This window comes from Halichoerus grypus, chromosome 2 (assembly GCF_964656455.1).
Source record: "Halichoerus grypus chromosome 2, mHalGry1.hap1.1, whole genome shotgun sequence".
NCBI lineage: Eukaryota > Metazoa > Chordata > Mammalia > Carnivora > Phocidae > Halichoerus > Halichoerus grypus.
The window spans coordinates 206,357,445-206,372,429 of record NC_135713.1 but is presented as its reverse complement, the minus strand read 5'-3'; the positions used below and the strand labels follow the sequence as shown (position 1 = coordinate 206,372,429).

The 14,985-nt window shown below is 64.2% G+C and overlaps 1 protein-coding gene across 8 annotated transcripts in view; it reads left to right on the top strand.

The window, feature by feature from the left end:
* Window positions 1–14,985, top strand: part of RBFOX3 (RNA binding fox-1 homolog 3) — a 409,848-nt gene that overhangs the window by 392,561 nt on the left and 2,302 nt on the right. For 2 of the 8 annotated variants that reach the window (XM_078066222.1, XM_078066215.1), the window contains 10 exons: window positions 1,531–1,668; window positions 3,709–3,762; window positions 4,589–4,681; window positions 6,164–6,224; window positions 9,437–9,490; window positions 9,709–9,841; window positions 10,302–10,482; window positions 11,376–11,437; window positions 12,597–12,675; window positions 14,307–14,576. In XM_078066222.1, the coding sequence (XP_077922348.1) occupies window positions 1,531–1,668; window positions 3,709–3,762; window positions 4,589–4,681; window positions 6,164–6,224; window positions 9,437–9,490; window positions 9,709–9,841; window positions 10,302–10,482; window positions 11,376–11,437; window positions 12,597–12,675; window positions 14,307–14,351 (900 nt within the window). In that variant the 3' untranslated portion in view covers window positions 14,352–14,576. Of the gene's footprint in view, window positions 1–1,530; window positions 1,669–3,708; window positions 3,763–4,588; window positions 4,682–6,163; window positions 6,225–9,436; window positions 9,491–9,708; window positions 9,842–10,301; window positions 10,483–11,375; window positions 11,438–12,596; window positions 12,676–14,306; window positions 14,582–14,985 lie in introns of those variants that run through there. The other 6 variants (XM_078066220.1, XM_078066221.1, XM_078066216.1 and 3 more) reach the window with 5 other exon arrangements.

The following is a 14,985-nucleotide window of genomic DNA, read 5'->3' as shown; positions in this document are numbered from 1 at the left end:
CTCAGCCTCTCTCACCAGCCCAGGAGCTGATGACGTCCACTCCCCTCACCTCTGGCATCTGCTGCCTGGGAGCCTGGTCAGAGGCCTCCCGGCTGAGCGCCAGAGTAGGGGAACAGCCCCCTCCTTCCAGAAAAGATGAACAGGTTGGCCATTGAGGGCAGCCACTCAGGAGTCCGCAGACAGACCTCCTGCCACTAGCCGCCGCTTGGGCTCCATTTCCTCGGCCTGGAGGAGGCCTCGGGCACAGTGGCCTGGCCCTGCTCACCTGTCCTAGCTCTGGGAGGCCTGTTGTACCGTCAACAGTCCTTTGCTGGACCGCAAGGACACCCACCAGAAAGTGGCTTAAGCAACGCGACGGTTCTCCGAGACCCGAGGGAAGCAGACTCTGGGCGTCTCTCCTCTGCCAGCCTGTCACTGCCGGTCAGCTGCCTGTGCTCTCAGGCCACGTGGGGGGCCACGGCCACCAGCACTTGCCCTCGTACAAACTCCAGCGTGGGCCTCGGGGGACCCTCCCGCCCCTGCTCTCCAGGCGTGTCGGAGACGCTCGGGGCCCCTCACGCCTCTGGCCAAGGTCCCGCAGTCCCAGAAGCAGACCCTGGACAAGGCTCCGAGTCCAAGCAGAGGGCCAGGGACGTGATCCCAAGAAAACGCTGACAGAAGAGTGGGGAACTGGGGCAGGCGAGCTAGGAGCAGGGAAAGGCACGTTCTCAGCCTGTTGGCCCCCCAGGGACACGGGGACACGGAGGAGCCCCAGGCATGGGTGCTGGGCCGCCTGCACACCCGCCGTGTCTGTCACCGGCTGAGGGCCGCTCCCGGACACTCGCACTCCGACGTGCCCCGCCAGCGAGCTGAGCCAGCACGAGCCTCGGGGCTGGCGGTGGGCGGTGCTGGTGTGTCCCCGTGAGCGCCCGGCGTCCGGGTCACGGTGAGCTGAGCGGCCACCTCGGCCCATCGTTGACGGAGCGCCCACTGCATGCCTGTGGCACGGCGGCTCAGCGGGGACAGAACCGGGCTGACGGCCAGCCGGGTGGTGATGGTGGCCCGTCCCTGCAGAAGTCCACCCAGAGGAGCCTCCCAGGCTTGTGGCCTCGGCGCCTGTCCCGGCCTCGTCCTCGCAGCGGCTGTGCGCTCAGAGGTCCTTGCTTCGTGGGTCCCGTGCTCCCAGCACTTAGACCGTGTCCGGCAAAGGGCAAACCTGGGACTTTGACGATCATAATAGTCGGTGGTGGAGCTGAGGGACCGTTCAGGTCAGACCTCTGTGGACAGGGCCGAGCCGGGGGAGTGGAGACACCCCCAGCCCCGGAGGCCGTGCCCCGCGGTGGCGGCCGGCGCAGCCCGTGCGGAGGCCTGCCGGTGGGACCTCTGAGGTTGCGAGGCTGTACTTAGTGAGAATCGCCCGCCCAGAACCCCCCACCCCGATCCAGCCCCAGGATGGGGAGGCCCAGGGAGTTGGGGGAGCTGGCCTCTAGAGCCTCCCCTCCTGCGGGTGGGAGCTGAGGGGCACCTCACAGCCCGGTGCTCTGCCCACAGCAGACAGACGAAGCGGCACAGACGGACAGCCAGCCACTGCACCCCTCCGACCCCACAGAGAAGCAGCAGCCCAAGCGGCTACACGTCTCCAACATCCCCTTCCGGTTCAGGGACCCCGACCTGCGGCAAATGTTCGGGGTGAGTGTGTGCGGCCCCTCCCTCCCGGCCCCCACCCCACCCGCCCCTGCTCCACGTCCCCGGGATCCCACTGCTTCCTGGGGCCAGCGCTGCTCTGACCTGAGCCCGCGGGATGGGCAGCCAGAAATCCACCCCCCACACCGCCCCACCTGTGCTCAGGGCTTCTTAGGGTCCCCGTGGGGCTGAGGCCTGTGCCGGACCCCGTGTGCCCTCAGAGGCCAGCTGGAGAGGCAGCTCAGCCCCCTGCCGCTCCTGCGTGCTGAGGGCTGAGCACTCCGCCTCTCTGTGCCTGTGTCCGTGGGGCTCTGGGCAAGTGCTCCAACCGTGGGAAGCCGGCCCGGGCTGACTGGCTCCCTGGATTCTCCCGGTTGGTTCCTAGATTTTGTGCTTTAGGATTTCGGCCAGCTGCCGTGCGGCCATGAGAACCTGCAGGGCAGGCCTTCCATCCTGTGGCTACTTTCCTGCCGCTTGACCTGAGCAGCACGCAGGGGCTGAGGCCCACTAGGTGCTGGGGGCTGAACCCCATGGGAGGGAGGGGGGAGGGGGCGGCGGTCAGGCCGTTCGTCCGAGAACAGAGCAGCCACGGAAGCCTCGTGCACCTAGTCCGCATTTTTTCCCGCACCCCGAACCCTCTTCCCCGCGGCCAGCACGGTGCCCACCCTCACCCCTGCCACAAGCTAGGCAGGCTCTGGCCCCTGAACCCAGCCCTGCCTTCACGCCACCCACCGCCCAGATGGGATCCATCAAAGGGGAGGTGCCCTGAGGGTGGCCTCGGATGGCCTCAGCACCCACACCTCGCCCCAAATAGCCACCCCCCTCCTTGGAGGCCAGGGCCCATTGCACGTGGGGCTTAGACACAGTGAGGGGCTGATGGGATTTGGAATCATCAGGATTCAGCTCCTCTTGGCCTGGGCCAGGCTGCTGCCGACCTCTTCGAGCCTGGGGCCCCGCTGAAAGCCGCCTTACAGAGTTCACCCGGACCAGGACCCTCAGTCCGTATCCCATCACTTGTCCCCATGCAACAGGCACCAACTGGCGTCAGCTCACCCCATCCCCACACCGGAGCGTCGGCTCACCCGTCCCCACACCCGGGCGTCAGCTCACCTGTGTGCATACTGGGATGTCAGCTCACCCGTCCCCACACCAGGGCGTCAGCTCACCCGTCCCCACACCAGGGCGTCAGCCCACCCGTCCCCACACCGGGGCGTCGGCTCACCCGTCCCCACACCCGGGCACCGTCCTCCCTGTTTCAGCCTTCCTCAGAGTTGGGATTGCATTGCTGTCTTGCTCCGTGTCCTGTCACTGCCCCTTTTGACAGCTCCCAGGGTTGTGGGATGCGGGGGACACCCATCAGTTACACACACTGGAGGCCTCAGGACAGGCCACTGGGGACCCGGTTGCGGGGATTTGGTTTCACAGGTCCATGGTCTCCTGTGACAGTGAGAGAGCTGGGGCTGCCCTTGGGGTCCTGGGCCAGTGATGGGGCAGGAAGGGGCGAGGCACAGCATCTGGGCCTGCTGGCCAGCACGTCCCAGATAGGTAGAGGGGTTTGGGGTCAGTGCTGTCCCGCACCCCACACAGCCCAGCCCCAGATAGCACAGGCTGCCCCCAGTATGGGGTCCCTCCACAGCACTTCGTCTCTCCCAGGGGCTCCTGCCCCCCTCCCAACCTTACCGTTTGGGAAGAACCTTTCCGAAGTCCTTTACCCTTTAGGGTGAATTAGAGGTGACCCTCAGTAACTTGGGGCAGAGTCCAGGCAGGGAGAGGAGAGGGACTCTGGGGGAGGCTGCCCCCTTCCCCGGTTCTCAGCCCCCACTTGGCCCTTAGACAGGCAGGGAAAGCTCTCTCCATGAGGACGTGGCGAGGGGTCTCCTGTCCCCAGACCCTGCTACACCAAGAACCCCTCCTCTTCCCTGCGGGGGGCTGGGTGGGACCGGGCAGCAGGTGAGGGTCTCCTGGGAAGCAGGCGTGCCGGGAGGGGGGGCCGGCACTCCTAACCCACCCTCCCCTGTCTCCCCACCCCCCTCTCTGTCTTTGCAGCAATTCGGAAAAATTTTAGACGTGGAGATCATTTTTAACGAGCGGGGCTCCAAGGTGGGTGCCGCCCAGAGGCCGCCACCATTACAGCGCCGGCCGTAGGTCCCGCCAGGCTAACGTGTGAAATGTGCGTTTCCTTCCTGGAGAGCTCCGCGCCCGAGGACCCCTGAGCTACACGGGTGCTTGTACTCCCCGCTCCTCCGCCCTCCCGCCCCGCCCCCGCCGTCTGTGTTGGCGCCGCAGCCGCTCCGCTCCGTTCTCTCCGAGCTGCCGGGACCTCTCTGTCTGCGCCCGGGCCCGGGGCCCCACCCGCCGACCGCTCCTCCGGGGGCGCCCCCCCGCTGGCCTGTCCGAGAGCCGGCCCGAGGCTCGGGGGCGCGGCTGCAGGGTGGGCACGGGAGGGGGCCCGGCAGACACCAGCCCTGCTCCCTGCTCAGGCAAGGGAAGACCCCCATGCAGGCTCCTGGGGGGAAGGGGGGTGGGGCTGTCCCCAGGAGGTCCTGACCCCCCTGACCCCCCTTGCCCCCCAGGGGGCATCAGGGTGACTGTCCTGGCCCCTGGCCGGGTTAGCATCTCTCTTGGAGCTTTGGCCTGTCCTCTGGGAGGTGCCAGGCGGTCAGCTCAGGCCGGGCTCGGGCCAGGCCAGCAGCTGCCCCCGCCTGGGGCCCTACCCTTCCTGGGCATCCTGCTGGTGGCACCAGGGCAGGCCTCTGGGCTGCCGACCTCTCCTTCAACTCACCTGACTCAGTCCCTCTCTCTCTCTCTCTCTCTCTCTCCCCCCACCCTTCTCTCCCCCCCCACTGTCCCGCCCCCCCACCCCACTCCTCCTATGTTTTCCTTCCTCTCATCCTCTCTCTCCGTGTCTGTCCTTCTCCGCTCACAGGGTTTTGGGTTTGTAACTTTTGAAACTAGCTCAGATGCTGACCGAGCCCGGGAGAAGCTGAATGGGACGATCGTAGAGGGACGGAAAATTGAGGTGCTCAGATAAGTGTGCTGCGCAGGGCGTGCCCTTGAGAACCGCCACTGTCGCCCAGGTCCCCCTCCCCCACCCCTCAGCCACCCTGCGGAGAGCCAGGCCAGGGTCCCCGGAGCAGGGCGGCAGGGCGGGGAGGGCAGGGCCCCGCCAAGGCCGGAGCCCAGCCCATCTCCTGCCACCCCTCCTGGGCCCACCCAAGGGCCCCCTCCGTCTGCTTTCTGGAGGAGGCCCCCCAACTGTGGGAATCAGCCAGACCCTGGGAGGAGCCCCGAAAATCGTGTGTTTGAGGCTTGGCAGCTCCAAGGACCACAGCCAGCTCAGTCTGTCCCCCAGCTGAGAGGTGCTGTTAATCCCCTGGACCCCTCCCACCAGGGAGCGGCAGCCGCCCCCTGTCCTCCCCTCCCCAGCTGCCAGGAAGGGACCTAGCCCTGAGGAGCAGCAGAGAGAGGAGGTCAGGGGCCCCCCTTCAACCCCCCTTGCCCCTTTTCTGGTGGGCTGCCCATGCCCCCTGCCCCAGTGCCGTGGCTCTAGGTGTCTGGGAGCTGAGCTCCTGGACAAGCAGGGCAGTGAGGGGTGGCCAGAGAGGGGAGGGGGTCAGCAGCAGTACAGAGTCCACGGGAAGAGAAGTGGAAAGGCCTGGGGGGAGGGCTTCCAGAAGCAGAAGGGGTCCTGGAGGCCCTGACCTCGGCCAGTGGTTCATGCCCAGTGGGCACCTGAGGATGCAGCCCGAGGTCCAGGCGTTCACACTGCATGTGGTAGAGGCAGAATGGCCCCGACTCCTTTCTTGGGTTCCACCACCTGCCCTGTTCTCTACTTCCTACCACACAGGCCTTCTCCCCCTGCCTTTCTACACCCCAGCCTGGCCCTCCAGGGGGAGGGTCTTAGATGTCTGAGATAGGACCCACCCCCTTGGCGCCCACCCACCCGGCCCCTCTCCCATCGGCCTTGCTCCCGAGGGGTCCCATCAGGAACTCTCTGCTGGCCTTGGGAATGGCGTGCTACCCCCATGAGAGGGGTGCCCATGACTGGGAAGGCCTCAGCAGCCAACAAGGGCACAGAATGTCTTGGGGGCCAGTATGTCAGTTGGGCTGAGAGCACTTTGTGGAGAGTCCACCAGCTAGCTTCTCCAGTGGCCTGGGGTTGCCAGAGAGAGACTGGGGCTTGGTTTGTGGGAGCAGCACGTGAAGGGCAGGAACCAGCGGGCCGGACATGGTGCCTGAGCCGAGGGCTGGGAGCAGTGGTGGCCAAGGCTCCCTGGAGTTGGGGGGGCAGCACAGTGGAGAGGGGTGGCCTGGGAGGAGGGCAGGCCAGGGTGGGGGGCCAGGTGGGCAGCAGAGACTGTCCTGGGCCTTCCTCCCAGCCCCCAGCCCCCTCCGTGTGGCCATGCAGGAACAGTGCAGAGCAGGACCGGGGTGGCCAGACGCCTGCAAGGAGGCTAACACTCCCCTCACCCTCACCTTCTCCCTCCTTCTCTCCGGGTAGGTCAATAATGCCACAGCCCGTGTCATGACCAACAAGAAGACTGCGAACCCCTACACTAACGGTAAGGCGCCCAGGACCTCGGGGAGGCCACGGGGCGGTCGGCCTAGACATGGGCCCTGGAGGAGCCTCGGCCGCTGGAGGCCCACCGCCCTGGATGCCAAGTGCCCCCTCATGTCCCAGCTCTGCCAGGTCAGCAGGAGGGCTGGGGCCGCCCACCCCACCCACACAGTTGGCAAGACGCCTGGGCCTTCCCAAGCACACAGGGCACCCAGAAACCACGTGGACAGGCTTCGGGCACAGTGGGTGTGGCCACTTCCTGGATTATTACTTAGTTTCTAAGCAGTGAGGGAGCGCCTGGGCTAGAGGTACTCAATATTCAGTGAAAGTGAAGATGATTAGGATAGTTCCCCACCCACCTTGGAGACACTGGAAGGTTGAGGCCCCCACGGGAGCCTTGCCATCCATAATGCGCTTCAACTGAGTGGTCTCACATGCACGTGCCGGACCCAAGCAGAAGCCAGTCCTCCTTGAAGACAGAACCCCAGAGGCTGAGTGGAGGGGTGGCCCTCAGCTGCATGTCTTGACTCCACCCGGCAACGCGGAGGGGTTTGCGTGTAGCCAGCAACTCCCTGGGGCCTGTTTGAGTTCATCCCCGTGCCAGCGAATGGCAGCCCTGCTCACAGTCAGGATAAGTCTCCCTGCGGGGCGAGGGCTTGGCTTCTCACCCCCCAGCCTTCCTGTCCCTGTGTGATTGGCCACACAGGGACTCAGGTGACAGGCCAGCAAGGGGCAGGACACTGGGGGGGGATCTGCCACGGGACCCACCAGCAGGGCCTCCTCCTGTGCCCTCCTGGAACAGGACAGGCGTCTGGCTGAGCCACATTTAGGCTGGATTATTATGCCTCCCATCCTGCTTTCCTGAGGACTATGAAAGCTCAAAGTTTTCCTAAAAATCTGAGGGTGCCTGACTTTGCCAGTGTCCTGAACTCCCGTTGAGTGCTTGGCACTGGAAGGCAAAGTGGTAGACAGACGTGTTTAGAGAGTCAGGACGATCATCAGGAGCCAGATGCCCACTGCACCCAAGAGCCACACCCCCTACTGTCTGGCCAGGCCTGAGAATGTCAGGAAGCATGGAATTCAGAACGGAGTCCACGCCTGAACCACTGCATTCCTGGCCCAGGATGGGCACGGAACCAGCACTGCTTGCACAAGGATCAGCCGGGGGCTCACAGTAACAGTCTCACCGAAGCGTCCTCACTGGCCTGAGCAAGAAGGACAAGGGCCGCAGTGGGCTGGCCCCAGGTTCTCTATGGGCTGACAGTGAAGTGCAGCATGTGGGCTGTGGTGGCCTGGGAGTGTGGCTTGAAGACTCTAGAACACTCCAGAGCACTCAGAAATTCATTGGTTGCGGGGGGAAGAGGAGCAGAAGTGTCCACCGTCAAGCTCACCAGGTTTGACCAGGTGTTAAGACTATTTACAGAAGAAACAAAGGAGACACCCAGGAGGGTCTCCAGCTGCCTCTGTCATCTGGGGTCCCACACAGTGAAATGGGACTGGCAGCAACGGGTAGAGGCCAGGAAGCCAGAGTGACAGATAAAGACACCCAGGATTCCAGAATCGGCAGGTGGATGTGCCAGGACCATCTCAAGAGAAGTCCCAACTCGAAGAATGGACTCAGAAAAGCCACTGGGTTGGGGCCCAGGGGAGGGGGGCTCGGGTCGTTGCTCTAGGACACTGCTCCGTCATGGGTTTTTACTAAGAAGACTACGTTCTTGGGACTGGAGTTCTTTTTAGGAGATGAAACATTTCTTCCCTCCTGATCTGGGATTCAGAGAAGGTTCCAGAGTCTCAGCATTAACGTTCAGACACAGCCACGCTGGTCAGGTGATGGTGGAAGGGGAGGGAAGGTGACCACAGTCTCATGGAAAGTGGAGAATGGGCCCCTAGGAAGAACACGGTTGTCGATGGTCTGTCCTGAGTGCCTTCCTGCCACCCACCCAGCAGTGGGGATGTTAGAATCTGGGAATGAGGCTCACGGAGCTGACGCTAATGGCCTGCTCTGGCCCTTTGCCATGCTCTCCAGAGGTGTCTCGCTAGCTGGCCAGTGGGCTCAGTCCCTTTTGTCCCTCCTCACAAAGTCAAGAGGGGTATGGAGCTGGGCCTTCAGGGCATCCTGCAAACATAAGACCAGGTACACTGAGGGGGCCAAGGGGCTGGGCTCGGTCAAATATACCATTCCCAGCCCATTCTATCTGAGCTAGCGCCTGGGGTCAGAGCCCCCTCAAAGCCAGCTGGTGTCCATCCCCAGGGGCCTCAGATGGAAGCAGGCTTCACTCCTGCACCTGGGTCCCTGGTGGGAGAGGAAGACTGGCCCAGAAGCCGAGGGCCCTGAGCCAGCGGCCTGAGCCGGCCCGCCTGCAAAGAGGGAGAGGCGGCAGGTGCCGACAGCTGGGGGCCAGGGAATGGCCAGCAATGTGGGTTTGGTTTGGATCTGGCTCTGCCACTTGCCCGCTCTGGGCTGTGAGGCTGCTGCACCTCCCTGACCTCCACTTGCTCATCTGGAAAACGGGAGGGTGTGACACCCATCTCATTGGCTGGCTTTAGAACCCGTGGCACATGGTGAGATGCTCAGGAAATGTTGTCATTATTACCTCGAATCCCAAGGCCCTTTCCTCCCCAGGAAGCCGTTCCACTGGCTGCTCTGAGGATGGCCGGGGCAGGACTGGGCAGTGGGGAAAGAGCTCCACGCCAGGACCGAAGCTGTGGGGCAGGAGGTGGGAGGAGTCTGCGGCAGAAGCCCCGCCCCTCACGGCAGCCTCCCACCCTGCTGGAAGGCAGCCAGGCCCCCACCGGGGACAGCTTTCCGATGCCTGGGCTCTGTCATGTGCTGAAGCAGGGGCGCCGCCAGACTCCTCATCCCGGCTGTGGGCCTGCAGATGTCCCTTCCTAATTCTGGCGGAGACTGCAGACTCCAAGCTGCTGGGCTGGGGCCCCGGCTAGGCTAGGGAGGGCCGCCTTTTGAAATGAATCACAAGGACAGCCAGGCAGATGGGTCAGGAGTGACTTGGTCCCTGGCATTTAGGGAGCAGAAGGTCAGACCCGGTGAGGCTGCAGCATCCGAGGGGCCAGGGTCTCTGCTCACCCTGCCTGCAAAGGGAGGCGGTCCGGCCAGCCATCTACAGAGGCCCCGCCTTACATGGGAGGCCCCAGGATAGTGTGAGGTGGGGAGAGAATGGAGAAGACGGTGATTGGGGTTTTTTGCTTCTCTTCTAGGCTGGAAGCTAAATCCCGTGGTAGGCGCAGTCTACGGGCCTGAATTCTATGCAGGTACAGCCTGGAGCCCTCATCTGGGTGTGAAGGGCCGGGGGGCGTGGCCAGAGGGCCTGGCCAGGAGGGAGGCGTGGTCGTGCAGGCGTGGTTGGGCGGGGCCAGGTGTGGTTGGGCGGGGCCAGGTGTGGTTGCGCCCCGGCCGGGCCCTTGGGCCTGCCCTCACCCTCTCAGGGCCTTCCCTCTCACCGCCTCTTCTCTGGCCCCCTTTCCTGCAGTGACGGGGTTCCCCTACCCCACCACGGGCACAGCCGTTGCCTACAGGGGCGCGCACCTACGGGGTCGGGGCCGGGCCGTGTATAATACGTTTCGGGCTGCGCCGCCCCCGCCCCCCATCCCAACTTACGGAGCGTGAGTACCTGGGGAGGCACGGGGAGGGAGGCATGGAGAAAGGCCCAGGGGGTGGGGGGAGGGAGGCCTCGGGCAGCCAGAAGGGCTAGGCAGCCTTTCCAGAACTGTGGGGGGCTGTGGGAACCCCCAGACTTTCCCACTGCAGTTGCCCCCATATCGTACCCCAGCCCCACCCTGCCATGGGCACCAAGGGTCACTGGCATTTGGGGGACATTTAGAGCCCCAGCACCTTGCTGGATGATTTAATGGGATTGTGGTTGGCCCTAAAACTGGGTGAGGGCCTGCTCTAAGCTCTCCCTGGTCCATTACCCTGGGCCCAGTGCCCTCCGCCCCTATGGGGGGGACAGCTGCCTGGGCTGGGGTGGGGGGAGGGTAAGCACCATGGGCCGAGGGGCCCCTGGCTTTGTGGGAGAAAGGAGCTGACCAGCAAGGGTGTTACTCTATTGTTATACCAAAACAGGGCGCTGGAGCAAACGCTTGTTAAAATGCCAGTCCCATGGGCAGGGCTGGCACCCTGCCCCCTCCCTCCTCAGCAGACACCGGAGCCGGCCTACCCCACCTCTCCAGCGTTCCCACCACTCTCTTGTCCGTTTGCTTCCAGGGTCGTGTATCAGGATGGCTTTTATGGTGCTGAGATTTATGTAAGTGCAGCCCCCTGGCAGGGGGGTGGGTGTGGTCCAGGCCTTCAGCTGATTTCCAGGGTCTTCCCCTCCCGGCCCCCCTCCCTCACCCATCCCTCCCTATCCTTGGGACCTGGGAGGGTGAACGTGCGCAGGACACTGGGTCCTTGAGGACCTTGGCATAGCTGAGCCTGGGCTGTCTGTGCCCACGTCTTCTCCAGTCCACAGGACGCTGGGTGATGGGGGCAGGAGGGGCGACTCTCCTGTATCCCTAACACATTGGGGTCACTGAGTGAGCCCCCATGGGCACCCATGTCTAGTACAGAGACCCGGAGAGAGACCAGGAGGCAGGGGCTCCAGGGTGGACCCCATGGTGAGGTCCTATGGCGTCTCTCTCCCTTCACGGGGCTGCCCCTGCTGCTTCCTCTCGCCCGGAGCCCCAGCTGACGACCCCACCTCACACACATACCCAGCCCAACATGAGACCTTGCTTCTGTCCTGGGCAGTTGCCCATAATTCAACAGTCCCTTTGTGCCAGGGCCAAGACATGATCTGAGTTTGCCCTTGACCCTTCCCAGTATCCGGGATGGCCCCCAGAGTCACCCATGGGTTCTTGGCACCCACTGGCATCAAAGTCAGGGGCTCACTGGGCTGGTGGCAGGTCTGTGGGCACTGATCATGTGCCAAAGCCAGGAGCACAGGCAGACGTATCATCGGTGCCCACGGATGGGTGTTGAAGGTGTGCTCCCTGCCCCCCCTCAAGCCATGCCACTGACCGTCTGCGGTCCTTAGACCCCAAGCTAGGTGCCCCCAGGCCTGCACCAGCCAGTGCTCACCCGCCACGGCGGAGGTTGAAAGGCGGTGTTGGCCCTACTAAGCCCCTGTGCTGTCTCTCCCTCCCCCTTCCCCTGCAGGGGGGCTACGCAGCCTACAGATACGCTCAGCCCGCGGCCGCCGCAGCAGCCTACAGCGACAGGTACGGGACAGGGTCGGGGTGGAGAGGGCCAGCGGGACAACAGGGCCCCTGGAGGGGTGGGCTCAGATAGACGGGAAGACTTACCGCGGCTCAGGCCTGGGGGAGCCTCCTCCTGGTGGCGCGGGGTCTGGACAGAGAGCGCTGAGCCAGTGAGCCCCCGGTTTCTTTAGTCACTGCTGGCGTGGCTGGGGAGGCCGTGCTACCCCCCACCGTTCAGGTCCCCTCTGATCCGCAGCCCTGGAGGCCTGAGCCCTCCCTGAGCGCTGGAGGCCCCGGGTGAGCAGGGGGGTTCGGAGGCTCTGCGTCTGCCCCCGGGCGCCCCTCGGACCCCGCTCAGGGCTGCCGGGTCTGAGACCCCTTCACGCTGAGGAGAGGCTGTGAGTGCACCCTCCTGGTGGGGGGTGTGAGGACACCAGGTGGGCAGTGTGGCCGTTGGAGAGCAGCCAGCCTCCTGCCCAGCTTCGAGCACACGCAGAGGATGGCGGGTGGCTCTGGGCAGTGAGGGCAGGTCCCCGGGGCTCCCCCCAGGAGTGGCCTGGCCTGGCACATGGGCACAGAGCCCCTGCTTAGGGACGTGTGGGAGTCCCCGCGCCTGGCACTGGTGGGCTCTGGCTCCCTCCCGCCCAGCGGCACCCTCAGACCCCCGCCATCGCATGTGTTGGGGGGGAGTGGGGGTTTGTGGGGTGCACAGCAGGCCCAGCCCTGTGCTACAAGAAGCTGACATTCCACACACACAACAAGTGGAGAGGACACAGTGCCACTTCCTTCGTGGTGGCCTCCCCGCCTGCCCCCACGGCCTCCCGTCCTGCTCTGAGCCTTTCCGCAGCACTCCGCCCTTGTTCTTCCGGGGGGTCGAGGTTTCCTTCCCTCCAGAGCAGCTCTGTGGGCACTCCTTTTTCCTTCCGTGTGGCCCCTTGTCAGCGTGAGCGGACACTGGGAGAATTGAGAGGGTGGCCAGCTGTGTTCCGGACACTTCCTTCTAAACGGGCAGAAAAGATGGGGAGGAGGGCGGGCGGGGGTGGGGGGAGTGGCTGGCAGGCGGGACCACCCTGGAGGACGCTCACCAGCTGTCTGGGAGGAGGCGGGAGACCTGTTGCGGCCCCTCACCTGCCCCCATCGCCCCCCCACACCTCCCTTCCTCCCTGTGCTGTCTCCCCAGTTACGGCAGAGTCTATGCAGCCGCTGACCCCTACCACCACACCATCGGCCCCGCGGCGACCTACAGCATCGGAACCATGGTAAGGGGGCGGGGCGGCCTGGCCCTGGGCACCAGCTGTGATGAGGAGGGCCTGGCGCCACAGCCAGGATGGGGTGGGAGGGAAGAGAGTGACCCGGACCCCTGACCAGTGCCCGGAGGGACCAAGGCCTAGATGGAAGCTTGGGGGAGGACTTGCCCCTCGGTGCCCTTGGGGACTTTGAGGGAGGCAGGTCCGCCCGGACGGGCAGCTGCCCAGTAAGGACGTCTGGCCCTCTGGGGAGCAGCCTGGGACGCCCGCTTTGCCCAGTTTTCTGAGGCTCCAGAGGCCAGCAGGGCCTCCGCGCCACTCGTGGGGCTGTGTCCGCCGCGTCCCTTCTGTGTCCTGTCGCCCCTTTCCTCACATCAGGGAGCGGGACGAGGGCTGCCCGCGGCTTCCCTTCCCCCCAGGCCCCTCCGCGGCACCGTGGCCCGCTCTCGCCAGCCCCCGCGCACTCCTGGGGGGCCCGCGGCAGCCGGAGGTGTGCCGGTGTGTCTGTGTGTGTGTGTGTGTGTGTGCATGGTCAGCTGTGGACACAGGCAGCCCAGCTTACTCTCTACCCCGAGTCCTGCTTCCAGGGGACACCTGTCTCCTGTGCCCACCCACCCCCAGCCCCAGGGGCTGTTCATGTCAGTTTTTAGCTAGCTTGGCGTCCAGCATCACAGATGAACACATTCTCCCTGGGGGGTGAGGGGCAAGGAGGGAGGAGGCCCAGAGCCAGTAGGGACTCATTGTTCCTTCTCACTTGGTTTTGATTACTTCCTCCCGATTTTTGTTTTGACTTTTTGATTTTTAACAAGTTTTCGGCATCCTCAGCAGGCTGCAGTCACCCAGATGGGGGCCCCAAAAGTGCAGTTTGTGGGCCCCTTGGCTCCTGGGTCAGCTCAGCCCTCTCTGCGGCTGCTGGCTAGAAGTTTTCGTTCATTCACAGAGGGGCCCCTCTTATGTTCTCATTTTTATTTGTAAAATTTTCTTTTTTATTTTTTTCCAAGTTTTTTCTGCGGCACTTGCCATCTTTTCTTTTTCTGTTGAAATTGGTTGGTGGGGAGGAGGTTCCTCTGGAGACCTCCCTGATCCACGGCAGCCCAGGGACATGGGAGCAAGAGTGCCAGAGACCTTTCCTCCTCAGCAGGACGGAGGGCCCAGGCGAGGACCTGGGTAAAGAGCAGGGACCCCAGGGGCCCCCTAAAGCTCCGAGGGGCTGGGGTAACCCTGGCAGGAGGTCCCTCCACCCTCCTGGGTCCTGCCCCCCCTCCCTCCCCCGGCAGGCAGCCCCGCTGGGGCCCTGAGACCTCCCCTGCCCCCATTAAGGAGAAAGGGGCCGGGGAAGGGTCAGGCCTGAGCCAAGAGAGTTGCCAAGAGACACCTCCAGCCTTATTGTCCAGGAGCGCTGTGGCCCATGACCCCAGCAGCCCCCAGCCCCCATCGTCCCCCACCACGGAAGGACTAGGCCCAGGGCCCCCTGCTGCCATGAGAACCAGCACCCACTCTCCCCAAGGCAAACCTTAATAAGGGGGGCAAAAAACGGGATTTAGCGACTTCTTTTTGTTTTTCCTTATTTTTTTTTCTTTTTGCCTTTTCCCCCCGACCGGAAGGCGGTACTGATTGGCTGTTTGTCATCTTTAATGTTGCAGGCTAGCCTCTGCCGAGGAGGGTACAGCCGCTTCACCCCCTACTAGCAAGGGGGCCAGCCCCTAGCAGCATTCACACTGACTGCCCAGCACACACCAAACCCAGCAGGCCAAAGCCAGGCACAGCCACCAGGAGGACAGTGCGCCCCCCCCAGGCAGCGGCCCGCGACGCCAAAGCCCATAGGGTCCACCTCCAGCCCGCTGGTCTCCCTGCCCCTCCCGATGGCGTGTGTGTCTTTGACCCTGGTGACCCCTGTATGTCTGAAACCTTGCTTCCTATTTTGACTTTGTTGACGTTGTGCCCCCAAGCCATTTCAGGTACGGTATGCCCACAGCGGGAGGGGCTAGCCTGGGCACAAGACCCCTCCCCGAGAACTAGCAATAGAGCCCGCCAGGGCGACCCCCACTTCCCATCCCCTGGGGCTCAGGGAGTGAGGAGGAGCCCCGGTCCACGGGACGCGGGGTTTCCGGCCGAGACGATGCCCCCTCCCCGCCTTCCCCCAGCTGATCGCCGGTGTAGCCGCATCTGCCCTCCTCACCCCCAAACAGCTGCAACTAACATTCCTGGTTCACGTTTCTTGAGGCCGCTTCCCGCCGAAGCAGCCACAAGCACGCGGTGCAGGCGGAAACGGCCACGGCCATACGGGCCTCAGGGCTCCTTCCGTAGCCTCTGTCGTAAGCA